A 14342-nucleotide genomic window follows, 5' to 3' on the forward strand; every position below is an offset into this window, starting at 1 on the left:
GTACCTAATCGGTACCGAATTGTACTGGCCGCCGGCCGGTACGGATTTCGGTATCGGTTCGGCGGACCCTGTAATGGGTCTTCCCAGTACAAGAAAATAAAAAATAAAAAGCAATATGCAATATCCTTTATTATCATTTTTTTTATATTAAAAGTATTTTCTCAGTTTGGTAGCCAAACTGATATTAAAGTTCTACAACACTTTAGAAATATAGTTATCAAACACCAAACAACTTTTTGTTACAAGCTCTACTAGCAAAAACTCTACTTCCAAAAGTGCTACTGACAAAAATTATACCACCAACAACAATCCCAAACATAGTGTAAGACTATATTGTCTGGAGGAGCTTTACTCCTTTGGCCCAAAATTTGGTATGGACACAAACTTTTGGAGATATTATCTTATTCTTGTCTCAGATCCTTTATCTTGCTTATCCTTTTATATATTTAAGGTCTTTTTCCATCTTTTATTGTGGTTAAAGTAAAAAACTTGAGAATAACAGTAGTTTAAGTATGAGTTTGGGTCCATTGAATACTTTGTTAGCAACTATATGAAAGGATTCCTTGTAGTACATAGCACACTATGGAATTGGGCTTGTATATCATTTTTTATTGTTATAGTACCTTTTGTGAACTAATTCACACTATTCTAGGACAATCTCGAATCCTCATTCTTTAACAATGATTTTTGCAGCTCCACTGTTCTGACTTGTTGCATTGTGGTCTTTTAATTAATATCTCATAGTTGATATAGTTGTTAGACAGCAACATAAGGTGGGAAAAATGAACTTATTAGCGGAACAAGAAACAACTCTTGCACTATACTAATGTTCTTCCCCATTGGAATTTCTTGTGGGTACCTACATGTTTCCCAGGTTGTTTTCATGTCATCCCCTGTTTCAGAAAACCACGTTCTCTTGAGAAATACAGGGGAACATGTAGTACGCTTTCTGTGGAATAACCTTTGCTTTTCAAAATGGTAAAACCATTACTGTTTGAAATCTTCTTTCTAGAGTCGCACAACTCTTGCAGACTAGTTTCTCTTAGCTGTAGTTAATGTTGCAGTTTTTGGTTACCCTTTTATAACAATTGAAAATTGTTTCTCTGTTAATCTTACTGCATGATATATACATGTGAAACTGTTAGGATTAAGCATATAATTTAGTTATTGACATTTTATATTGAAACTTAATGCCAGATTTGTTTGGTGGCAATCGGCTTCGTGCTGTTGGAAAGAGGACTCCTCGCATCCCTGTTCCACTTTGGCATGACAATAATGAAAGAAATAATACTATTTCACCACAAAGGCGTGATTTGAATTTTAGGGTAGATGCTGCTGCTGATGAAGGTGTACATGGGACAGCTTTAGCTTTAGCAGAAGCTTCTCAGAGAGGAAAGCCATCACAGATTGCTGAGACATGTGACAACAAAGCAGAATGTGTCAGATCCTCTCCCATGTGGAGTGGTAAAACGGGGGTAGTTATCTTCATTTTTATTGTCAATATATTGCTTTGTTTCATTTTTTCCATTCATGAACTGAACAACTTTTTTCCTATTTTACTCTGCTATGTGTTTAGCACGCTGAACCAGGTATGACCAGTCTTGATTACAATAGTGTTGGAATTGATGGTGACTCTGTGCAAGGTAATTTGGAAAGCATAGAGGCAGATAATGGGGGATTCACTAGTGATGCTAGACTATCAAATATTGAAGGTAATGGTGCAAGTAAAATTCAAAGGAAAGTGAAGAAGTTGCAAGAAAAGAAGTCAAAAGGTCCAGGCATCCAGATCTACCAATTTGATGATGCAAGGGAGGCTTGTAGTGGTGCTGAAGAAGGCCATGATGTCAGACATGGTAAACATGAAATTGACACAGAAGTTAGAGACCGAAAAACTGCCATAGGTTTGCAGGGTTCAAGTCACGAATTCTTGTCTCCAGGTATATCGCCTTCTAATATATTTTTCAGTTATCGCCTTCCATTTATCTTCTGTTCCTTAGTTGTTATAAGATTCTTTTTCCTTTTTGATTTTCTGTCATGCAATCATAAGATAATGCTTGTATCTACTTTTCCAGTGTCAAATGTAGTTCTTCATCCAATTACTTAATTAGTTTTGCAAAATAAACTATTTTAAGGCTTTCATAATTGTCACAATATACTCTTTTATCCAATGACTTATCCAGTTGGTAAAGTTATTGGGGCAATACCAAATGACGTGGGTTCGAATCCCACTACACCTGGGTGGTTGGATGGGGAAACCCCTCCTTTTTTCTCAGAAAAATAGCTCTTCGTAGTTGATTGTTGTCCTCACATGCAAGTCTCAGATACTTCCGCAAAGGAAACTTGAAATTGTAAATAAATTCTGTAGATTTAAATTATTATTGATGTAATATATCATTCTTTGGTTACATTATACTCAACCTTTTTAGTGCTTTAAAGTCATCTTTAAATTTATTTCCTTTATTTTGTTTTTCCCTTTAAACTAGCATAAATTTGAGTATATGTTACCTATTTCCATGATCGAGAATTTTATAGAAATGCTAAATATTCTTCTTGACTTTTTTTTTTCTTTATATGTAGATGAAAGCTGTGCCCTAGATGCTCTACAGGCTTTGGCAGATTTGCCTGTGAAGATTCTGTTGCCAGACTCTGCTTCGAAATCTGGTCAGTTTTCTTATTCCTAAATTCTATGACTAAGCAAAACTAATTGATGTTCGACATGGTAATTTAGGATGTTTGGATTTCGATGTGGAATCTTTTTCTTCATCATACTTCCTTATCCGCTTTGATCAAATAATTACCATCCACGATTCCCTTAACTTTCTTGTAGATTCTTGCATCCTCACTCAGGAAGATGAGAACTTGTTACCTATGCCGTCATTTAGTTAACCTTTTGCAATTTGTTTCTTTTCCTCCATTTAGCTGTGCAGCAGATCTTATCCATATTCGGTGTAAAATCAGGTTGTTTTTGGGTTTTTTCCCCTCCTTATAGATAATCGCTGATCAGCCTATAATATATTTTTTGGTAGACAATTATAAAGTGGAAGCCTTTGATTATGTTACATTGCCCTAACAAGTATAACATTCACAGAGTGAGATGGATTACAATTTGATGATTATCTAATTTGTTTTTTTTTTATTGATATAGACATTTGGTGTGAAATCAGGTACATGGACATGTACATTCTGGTAGTCCGTGATCGTCTGTTTTTATTGTTTTATTTCTAGGGTCATCTGAACATGCTAATGAGCAAAATAGAAGTGTTGATTCAGCCTTCACATCTAACATGCCTGGATCAATGTCAGCAAAGCAAGAAAGTGATAAATCCAGAATCTCTGTCATAAAGGATGCATATTCTTCGGATGTTGGGGTTCATGTTGTTCGCCAAAAAAGTGTACATAAGAATCTCTCGCCTGGTGGAAATTCAATCTTTGAAGCAACGAAGGCAGACCACCCATCCATCAGTAAGATGTTGAAAAGAAAACGGAAGCGCCCGGCAGAAATGGTAAGAGTTTTATGAAACTAAGTTGATTGGATCCATTCATCCCCATTACTAGTAATCTTTTTTTAAGTCACTTAATTTGTTACATTATATGGATTTTGATTGCTTTTTTTTTTTGTTAGTTGCAAATTCCAAAAGCTGAAATTCAAATTGAATATCGTCTTAGTGAATTTTAGAAGAACGTGTTTACTTTTCTCCTGTTGCATTCAGAAACTTTGTTGCTCATTTTGTTGGGTGCACAATTGATGAGATCTAAATATACACATTCTCTTTGCATTTGCTTATGGCCATGATCTCAAAAACCACTGGCAGGGGATGGTACAGCTTGTACCGTACCATTCTGGCATGAAACCGTCACTGATACTGGTGCCAGGATGCCAAAATCCTATGTACCTGTATCGTACTAGCCTGTATCGGTCTGTGCTAGTGCATACCAATGCTACCGTACCAGTGCCTACTGTAGTTTTTCTTCTTTTTATATCATTACTGCACTATTTTGATAGGAAAATGGTATGGGGTTCGGTATCAGTATTTAAAACCTTGCGTAAAGCCACAAATTCTAAATGTTCCTGTGTCAACTTCACGAAGCTTTAGATTTCATTAAGTAGTTATGCAGGAGTTTTATGTGTGCATCCCTGTACAGCAAGGCACAATAGACATAATTATTGGCTTCCTGTAGACTGTCAATCTAACACATAATTGCAGTTGCTCTTTCAAGAAATGTTTAATTAACTAGTGGACGAAGTGCAATGTTTTATATTTTGGCAGATTATGCTCATCCTTGCCATTTTGAGATGAATGCCTGTTAAAAAATATGCTTTAGAAGTGTTGCTTGAACCCTACAATAGACATTGATAAACAGTTTTTTGGTGCACGACAAGTCTTCTGTGAAGAATGTTACTTTTCCTTTTCTCATCTCAAATTTAGCTCCTATAGTTCATTGAATTCTTACAGCGACTCCAGGAAGTATTTTTGTTTCTCGTAAGATGATTTTGAGTAGTTAGTCTTTTTGTAACATTGCATGGCTTGGAGAAATCTATCTCTAAATCTATTGCATTGTAAAACCTATTTCTACACCCTATCTCTTCCTGATCTATGGCCATTGATATAGGATTACGATTTGATGGTTTGGGTTCTTGTTTTATGAACAAGGAATTAGATAGGTAACTTGTGAGAAAGAGTTGAAAGCTTCTTTCATGAGATGCATGTTGGAACTAGACAAAGAAAAGGATATGCTTCAGTTACATGTAGTAAAGTAGTTCAGTAAGGATTTTGTGTGATATAAAGTATATTCTCTTGTTTATATGGATTATGGGCATAACATAATGTGAAATTGTTTGAATGGCTAGAACTTCATGCAGGTAGGTGAAATGAGTAGTGCAATCTCTCTCCTCACTTATTCTGAGTATTTGGTGTCCTTGTCAGATCTCTCTAGAAATAAAGCTTCTAGCTAAGGTTCTTGTTAGTTAAGCGAATCTGTTCCATTAAGTGGATAGAATGATTACTATATGCTCGTAACGTTAATAAGATATTATTAAACTTTCAAGGCTTGCATTTAATTCTACCATTCATCTCCATGTGTGTATAGTTATTGGTGTCCTTGTCAGATCTCTCTAGAGATAAAGCTTCTAGCTAAAGTTCTTGTTAATTAAGCGAACCTGTTCCATTAAGTGGATAGAATGATTACTATATGCTCGTAACATTAATAAGATATTAATAAACTTTCAAGGCTTGCATTTAATTCTACCATTCATCTCAATGTGTGTATAGTAAAGCAATTTTATTTTTTGAATTAGAACCTGACACATGCAATGCAAGTAGCTTATTCCCATGGAATAAGTATCTGATAGGCAGCAGAATGCTTGTTTGCACATGCAGTGCATATGAGTGGTTCAAGAATTTGATGGACCAGTGGTGATGTGGGACGAAAGTTAGTCCTCAGCTGCTGGCTTTAAAAAACAAAAAAAATCTGTGTATATGGGTTACCCTTGCCAGTTGGGATTCTTGGAAATTGGGGAGGTGACGAAGGGCTTTTGCTTCCTTCTTTTCCAAATTAAGGCTCATAAGAAAGGCATAGAAATTCATGCAAACAACACAACGAGTCCTAACTAAAACACATCGCTGGTGACAATGCAAGTGATGTTGAAAAAGAAAAGGTTCGGTGTGACTACTTGTGAACCCTTTATAGTTTTTACAGTGGTAAAGTTCATTCCTGCTTTCTCTACAAGTTCAGTAATGCGATAATATTCTCAAACAAGAACTCAGAAACTTGTTGTTAACAATTTTTACATTAGTTCTGCATTTGCATTGTATCTTCTGCACACGTACAATTGTAACCAATTAACTGGGCTAGGAGGGAGGCGAACAACGGACCTTGGATTGGTTGTGTGGGATTGACAGTTATCCACAATGGTTTCAAAAACTGGCAAAACAAGATGGTACGATCGGTATCGTACCATTTAGGTGCGAAACTGGCATTGGTACAGGTGCTGGGACACTGAAACAGCTGCACCTATACGTATTGGCTGTATTGGTGCATACCAGTCCATATTGTATGCCCACCAGGACTGGTTAGTATCTGTGGTTTTTCATTTTTTTATAAAAAAATGTCAGTTTTAATGTGTACGACTGGTATCAGTACCACACCAAAACCATTCCATTCCGATACAAAAATTGTATGAGGTTCGGTACCGGTATTTAAAACCCAATGTATTGTACTCCCTTCTCTGGTCTGAAGAATCAAAACCAGAAAATACTCTTTGGCTTCTAACTAAGGGCTGCTTATGACTCCTTTCAAGTAGTTTTCTCTTTATGCTTTAGTGGAAGCTATGTCACTAGCTCATGCCTTGTCCCATCAGTTTTTTGGGATGTAGCATTTGTTCTTGTAAAGGACCTAACTGTGCAAATTGCATGCTGTTTTAAATATTTATTTTCACAGTATAAGTTTTTGTTACTAGGATTTTCCTTAAAAACTGCCATTATTCCACTTCATTCTTTAAATTTTGGGTTCCATATGTTGCCTTTTCCTTTTGAAGATGAAGCAAGAATTTTGCTTTTGTTCCATGAAATTTCATATTGTTAAGTCTTTTTATTTTGACTAGAATTCTATTTATTACCTTGGGTTTTCTAGGTCTCAGTTGAACAAGGGAAAACCTCCTCTGGTGGCCAACTTGTTCCACTGGCAAAACAACAGTCACCTGGTTGCTCATATTTAAGTATTGATCTGGGTAGAGGAGAGACAAGTTTATCTGAATCAACTCCACAAGTTTCGGCTGCAAACCATCCTAGTATGCCAACCAGTGCTAGGAACAAGCGTAAAATTAGTTTGCAGAAAGCAATGGCTCAGAGGAAGTACAGATTTTCTGATGGAGTCGGAGATCAAGGCCTTAGTGGATGCTCACATTTTGCCAATAGCAAGGCTGCTGATCTAAAGGTTAGGTATTCTATATCCTGTGCATGTTAAGGATTATGAACTTCTGGCTTTTTATACTAAACAGTTAACTCATTGCAGGGAAAAATTTCTCACTGCCTATCTTTGCAATTCCTACGTAGATGGTGTGCATTTGAGTGGTTCTACAGTGCACTTGATTATCCATGGTTTTCTAGAAGTGAGTATATGGAGTACTTAAATTATGTAGGATTGGGCCACGTACCCAGATTAACTCGTTGTGAGCGGAGCATTGTACGAAGGTATTTACTGGCTAACTATTTCTTATAAATACTTACAGTGGTTTGATATTTTCTTGGTTAGTTTTTACCCAATTTATTTGGTTGTCAACAGTTCTCTTGGCAAGCCACGTCGATTATCTGAACGGTTTTTGTTGGAAGAAAGGGAGAAACTAAACCAGTATCGTGAATCAGTGAGGACTTATTATGATGAATTGCGTGCTGGTGTGAGGGAGGGGCTTCCAGCCGATTTAGCTCGACCTTTCTCAGTTGGTCAGCGTGTTATTGCCCGTCATCCAAGAAAAGGTGAAATTCATGATGGAAGTATACTGACAGTTGATCGAGACCGGTGCAGGGTTCAATTTGACAGGCCTGATCTAGGGGTTGAGTTTGTGATGGTAATAAATCCTTTATCTTTTAATTGCTTAATTTGACTTCATTGGATCTTGCAATCTCAGCAAGCACTGAGAAGTTGCATCTACCTTTGATGCTTTAACTAATTTGTGGCTTTAGGGATGCTCTTTTTAGGCCTTCATATATGATGCTGGACTTGGCACTAGAAAAGCTTGTACTATTTTAGGACTGATTTATGTGTAGGTGCTAGAATTCACTGGTTTTATGTGTAGATTTTAGAGTTCTACAATATGAGAGCACTCCTGCATCATGCACACATTGCCATGTAACATGTCATACAAGGGGGAATATCCCAATAACATATCCTGTAAATCCACACAAAGATGTCAGCTTCATTGTGTTCAAAATTACTCATGAACATGGGATGACAAGATCCAACATGCTTTGAAAACCAGCACTCTGAACTATTATTGAAGTCTAAGGAGTCATATTAGTTTTCCTAGAAGTGTGTAGGTAGACCGAAGAAGCAAAAGTTTCGACATTATGCTTTGTGGTGTGGCTGTGTCGTTATTATCATTATATTTGATTATCTTTTCTTTCTCTGCTCAAAAGATCAATTTGTCTAATTTTTCCCAGCGAAACCTTAAGTAATTTCTAAGAAATTCATCATTAATGAAAGAAAAGGCAAGAAATTTGGGGCAAAAAATAGATGTTGTACACAATAAATAAAAAAGAGAAAGAAAAGGTCAAAATAGGGGAATGAAGATGTATGACTGCCCTGCTTTGGTGCTTTCAAATTTTAGATTGCCTAAGGTTATGAAAGCCACTGGGTGCAAGCTTGGGTTCAAAAGAAAAGGTCGCATTTTCTGCATGGAAAATTTTAGATTTGATGGTTACTTTTAGAACTTTAATGGGCACTGACTATGATTAACTCATCTTGGAGGGATTGCAAAATGTAGCTTTAAAAAATGTAATGTAATGAGGATAATACTACACTCTTGACTTTTGGTGACTCAAGAATGTGTTTACCATATAGGACATAGTCTTGGTGTTCTTGATGAAAGGCATAATCCCGTTACAGGATACCAATGCTGCATGCTGTTTTTAGATAGTTTTAAATTGCCCATTTATTGGAGTTTTGACTTGTGGAATTGTGTAATCTATATAGATATGACTAGCAAGTCGTGAAAGGGAACCTAGAATTGGAGGTAAGCTTGTTTAGAAGAGAATATGAGTGCAGAAGTTACATACAGAAGTAAGCAAGGCAAGAACAATGGAGCCATGCTTTTCTATCTTAAGGGTGTTTTTTTTTATAAAGTTGGTTTCATTTATGACTCACCTTGAAGTAATCTCTTGTGCATTCTAGGGTGAAATGAGGTAATTTTGATTCTTGCTATTGTTCTATTCGTTTGGAAGGGTTTCATGTTTCAAGGGAAAAAGGGTGATTCCGAGAGGGCTTATAGTTGAATTATTTGCTTCATTGTGGAATATCTTGATGAGATCATAGAATAGCCACAGTTTGGACTATGTAGAAGTTCCTGAATGTATTGTCATTACTTTCTTTCCTGATTTCCATGTATTGTTGCTGAGTCCATCTAAGACCAGTGTTTTTCACCCTTTTGCAAACCATTGAGATGAATAGTTCCTTATGTGTAAGGAAGGCATGGGGCTAGGATTTAAAATTACAATGGGAGGGGTGTAGTCCCTAAGTGTTAGCTGTAATCCTCATGAATATTCTAAGAGATTTTCAAAAAAAAAAAGGACGGCACACGAGATTCTAATTTCTCAGTCATATGATAAATAGCATACATAGGAAGCAAAGTAAGGTACACAACATATTGCTCTCATCAGGATCATGACACCAAAATTGCACTTAGTGGTTTGTGTAAAATAACAAACCTGTAATACTTTGGCTTGGCATTTGAATCTACATGTAGAGACTTCATTGATGAATCTAAGAAAGAGAAAATATCAATCCCTTTCTTTCATGAAATAATCAGTGCCTGATTTGTGTGCCTCCTATATAAGGTGAAACATAATGTATGAGATGTGTGCCTCATAGGAGCCTCGTTCTATGATGTTTACACCACAATGGATACAACCTCGACTATGAGCTCTAGGGTATGTCACGAAGCCTCACCTTGAGGTGTGAGGTGCAGCATGCGGCAAACAAGTCTCTTCAAACAATGGTCCAAACAATATGATCCTCATTATCGCTTGGAGGTTCAATTTCTTGGTCATCTAATTCATTGAGGCCCCTTTTTAGTGAATCAGCATGTTGCTAAATTTGAAGCAGATCACACAGATTAAATTTGTGCATACTTGACCACCAAGTCTTGTCTTATTATTGTGTGGTTTAACTTTTATTATGATTTGTTCTTTGTGTTTATCACCCATTCCGTACCAATATGAGGAACTTACCCTTCTATCAATCTCTCAGTGTATCATGCATTCAATTTTATGTGTTGCATTCATCCAATAGAGCTCCATGGAAGGCAATGGCAGAAATTCGCATGTGTTGATGGCTTTGATCATTATCTAGCGAATCAGGAAATGGTCTAACATAGGTTAAGGCTCCTTGGAATGTCTAGAACTTGTCATGCAAATTGACTGTTGTTAGATTGACTGGTCCATTCTCCATCTATTCAGCTCACAAATTTAAGTTTTAACCATAACTTGATCCTAAGACTGATCTTGTTTATCCTTTGTTCTTCAGATATATAGAAGATTTGTAACATTGATCTAATCTTGAGTTGGGTCCCCTTCCATGTCCCTTTATTGGTATCTCTGCTGGAGCAATCAAGCATATAAACTTCTGATCTGATGATCAATTCTAAGATGCTGTATACAAATATTGAGTTTAACATTCTAACATATTGTATTGCAATAATGAGGTATAGTTTATGCTCAAGAGCTTTCGCTAGTATGTTGTACTGAGACTTATTTATATTTCTGCATTTCCCTTTCCATTCTAGATGATGTCTAAATATTGCTTGCTGGGATTGTTTAAATTTTGTTTAGTACAGAAATAAAATTAATTTAAATACTTGTCTAGTTATTGTACTATTAAAATTTAAAACATTCTAAAATTATGACCAACTCTCTAGACAACCTGAAGAAGCATGGATTAGTGCCTCTTTTGTTGCTTCTAGGGGTGAATTGCCATGTGTCTGGGTGGCAGGCCATCATACAGGCTGAGGTTTTGGGCAAGCTAAATCCTGTTTCTTCAGTTTCTTGTGCGGTTATCAATTTATCATTGCTTTTTTATTTTCAAGACAAGAAGATTAGTTGAAGATGCATCCATCATCTTTTATTATTTTTTCTTTACATTCATGGGAGCTTTGTGGCTGCATTTCAGATTATAACTAAATCTACCTTTTTCAGGATATTGACTGTATGCCTCTAAATCCATGGGAGAATATGCCTGAAGATCTTAGGAAACAGAATGGTGTCAATTACCATTTATGCAACAACTTTACTGGTAAAAAGCCTGATGGTCATATAATGGAACTGAAAATGGATAGTTCTGCAAAGTTTTCTCCAAAAAAGAGTTTGGTGATTGCAGATGGGACTTCTATTATGGCCTCGACCAAATATCCATGCATTGCATTGAATGAGCAGGCTAAGGTTACCTGTCTTTTCCATTTTGTATATCTACTCATGCAAGTGGATGATATCATCCACCATCAACTCAATTATGCAACTAAAATCCTTTCTGATAGGGGGATATGAAAGATGCCAATGCACTGGGCAAATATTCTGCAAGTGAAGTTGCTATTGTTGCGCAACATATGATCTGTGATCAACCTTGTACATCGGCACAGATCCAAGAAAGGGAAGCTGATATTAGAGCCCTTGCGGAGCTGAATTGTGCTTTGAAGAAAAAGGTGATCTTGTTTGGTACCTTTAATGCATTAAAATCTGTTCTCTTGTTGTTTAGTGTAATTTTAATTCAACTATTGGATAGTCTTTTTAAAAGTAAAAATTTAAATTACTCTCTTTTACACACTTTGTGCGGTAACTGAAAAGAATATATATTTATGTAATCTGTTCATTCATCAATGACAACTCCATACTTATGAAATGTTGTTCATGTACAACAACTAGTTTGAGTTGTATTAAACAGCCTGAGATCTTTGAGGCAATTGGTATTAATACCATTTTCATCACCACCAATAGTATATAAAACTATTTAATATATGCATACATCAGAAAATTTGCATATTTTCTAATAAGCATAGTCTCACTGTTTTCTTTATTGGAACCGCTGTTTAGAAACTGAAACAATGTTCTTGTTCTGATCAGGAATATGCATCTAAAATTTAACATATGGTTTCTTGCTTTTTATGAGGTCTTTTAGTCTTTTTGACATGTGTGAAAATTCTCCCGCGACCACTGTCAAAGAAGTTTCTGGATGCATTACAGTGCAGAATATAGACTCCAAATGAGTTTCCTGATCCATAGTTTGCTCATTGGTTTTTCTTATTTAACTAGTTAGCTGTTTGAGCATTCTTTGGTGGCAAAATCGACCTCAAATCCAACCAGACTTCTTGCTTATGTGGGTCCTTATGCGACCACTTTAATTATTGAATGGAGACATAAAGCTTAGGTTGGCCTGTAAGATTATGTATAGATGTTAAAGAAGAATATTCATACCATGAGAAATACTGATCTTTATCAATACATGCTATACCATGAGAAATACCTATCTCTATCAATACATGTTATGTGACCACTCAACTTTGAATGGTGGCATAAAGCTTAGGTTGGCATGTAAGATTATGTATAGAGGTTAAAGAAGAGTATTTATACCATGAGAAATACCTATCTCTATCAATACTATTGATATGGGTTGGCACATCAGGAATCATGTTTGAATGTACTCACAAAATCAATTATTAATGAAAAATTTATATTTAAGGTAGAATAAAGGTGTCAAATGTGGGGAACTCTAATGTATCTTCTAGCTGTGTCCGGTTTAAGAGTTTGCGTAAATTGTTATAATTTAGTTAAGAATAAATGAAAAAGTAAGGTCGAGAAAGACTAGGAAAATAATTGGTCTAAGGAAATTTCGAGTATTGTGACATATTGATGTTTGAGGGTATATGGTACCAAGATGCTTGGTAAGTCATCTCGGTCACTCTTAATCATGCTTATCAGTTTTGCATCATCAATAGAATATGTTCAAAACAGTGACTTTTTAAGTTGCTTCATTCTATGGTTTCTAGTTTGCCTGTCTAATGTCCATTGGTCGAGCTACTTTACTTGAAAATTGAAATGATGACCAATTGACCACCCATTGGATTCTCATCTCACTCCATTAGATGATGTCCTTCGCTATAAATTCTTTCCATAAAGTCTCTCTGAAATTTCTAAATATTTGTAGTTTAGACTAGAAGAGTTGGTTTGACTTGACTTGGGCCCAAAAAAGCCTGCTTGTATAATCCCAGATGTAAACACGTGCGCGAGAGAGAGAGAGAGAGAGAGAGAGAGAGAGAGAGAGAGAGCTTTCTGGTCTTGCCATCATTGTTCTAAAGAGAAGAAGATTGACAAGGTTTGGTCTATTGATTGTCACTATTGAAGCGATAGAAGAGAGAAAGTTCCCTGGTTGCTTTGGCATGTGGAATATGTCTATGATATGGTTATATGAGTAGTACGCCATATTATCATTTCAAATTGCTTTTTTGTCCCTATATAACCATAATCGGGTCTGTCTCTTGGCTTAATATGATTCCAAGCATTTTTTTTTCTTTTGGACCAGAGATTGGGGTGTCCTGGTTCTGCTTATTGATACCCTAGATTTTAACTTGTGTGCTAATTCGGTGTTGGCAATCCCACAAAGTGGGATTTTACAAGATCATCTGAACAGGCCCTTGGGAGGAAAAGGCTCACGAAGAGGGGTAGGCTAATTTTGATAGCAAATTAGCAGTAGATCATGAATGGGCATAGAAATTTATATGCAGACTGCTTGAACCTCATTTGTTTCTAAATTCTAACACACAATAGATAGTTGAAGATATGCAAGAACTTGGAATAAAGATGATGGTTTAATTTCCTTTGCCCATTGGCTTTATTGATTACGTTACTTGTTTAATTTGTCAAGTGCTTCTGCATCTATTAGATTATTAATTTCTTTTGTACTATTGACTTTCATGTGTTTTCACTGGGATTTCCTCTAATAATATCTTTTACAAAACTTTCGTCTCATCATCCACATATGGTAGTTTGCTTCTTCCAAGTTTAAGATGGATTTTAAAATTAATTGTTGGGCTTCTTTCCATAATTGTCTAAGAAATCTTTGTTTCCCTTTTGCAGGAAGCATTGCTGATGGAACTAAGGGAAATGAATGAGGAAGTAGCTGGAAAGAAAAACGATGGAGATTCAGAAAGGGACTTGGGACACTTCAGAAAGCAGTATGCCATGGTACTCTTACAGCTACAAGAAGCCAGGGACCAGGTAAGTTCTTGATGGACCTTATTGCCTGATACTTTGACTTATCACAATTCCTTTTTTTTCTCTTTTTCTTTTTTCTTTTTTCTTTTTTGAGGCCTCTGAACAGAATTATAGTAAACTGCCATAACTTCCAGGTCGGTTCTGCCCTGCTTGTTTTAAGGCAACGTAACACTTTCCATGGAATCTCTGCATCTCCATTGCATAGGTCAACGGAAAATTCAGGACTTGCTGGATGTTCTGGCTCTTTCAATACCTATGACCTTTACAATCATGATACCGGATCTCACGTAGTAGAAATTGTGGAAAATTCAATGTCTCAGGCAAGGAAAATGGTTGATGTAACTGTGCAGGTAAGACGGACGGTGATTG

General features: G+C 36.2%; 1 protein-coding gene across 9 annotated transcripts in view; it reads left to right on the forward strand.

Moving 5' to 3' along the window:
* Positions 1-14342, forward strand: part of LOC103702014 (protein ALWAYS EARLY 3-like) — a 40364-nt gene that overhangs the window by 23752 nt on the left and 2270 nt on the right. For 6 of the 9 annotated variants that reach the window (XM_039129291.3, XM_088722655.2, XM_039129290.3 and 3 more), the window contains 11 exons: positions 1198-1475; positions 1577-1937; positions 2578-2661; positions 3226-3503; positions 6631-6933; positions 7012-7190; positions 7282-7564; positions 10905-11147; positions 11243-11407; positions 13836-13976; positions 14108-14323. In XM_039129291.3, coding sequence (XP_038985219.2) covers positions 1198-1475; positions 1577-1937; positions 2578-2661; positions 3226-3503; positions 6631-6933; positions 7012-7190; positions 7282-7564; positions 10905-11147; positions 11243-11407; positions 13836-13976; positions 14108-14323 — 2531 coding nt within the window. Of the gene's footprint in view, positions 1-1197; positions 1476-1576; positions 1938-2577; positions 2662-3225; positions 3504-6630; positions 6934-7011; positions 7191-7281; positions 7565-10904; positions 11148-11242; positions 11408-13835; positions 13977-14087; positions 14324-14342 lie in introns of those variants that run through there. The other 3 variants (XM_039129292.3, XM_088722656.2, XM_088722659.2) reach the window with 3 other exon arrangements.

The sequence above is a fragment of the Phoenix dactylifera genome, chromosome 5 (assembly GCF_051530095.1).
Source record: "Phoenix dactylifera cultivar Ajwa chromosome 5, Ajwa_hap1_PhDact_Kaust_v1.1, whole genome shotgun sequence".
NCBI lineage: Eukaryota > Viridiplantae > Streptophyta > Magnoliopsida > Arecales > Arecaceae > Phoenix > Phoenix dactylifera.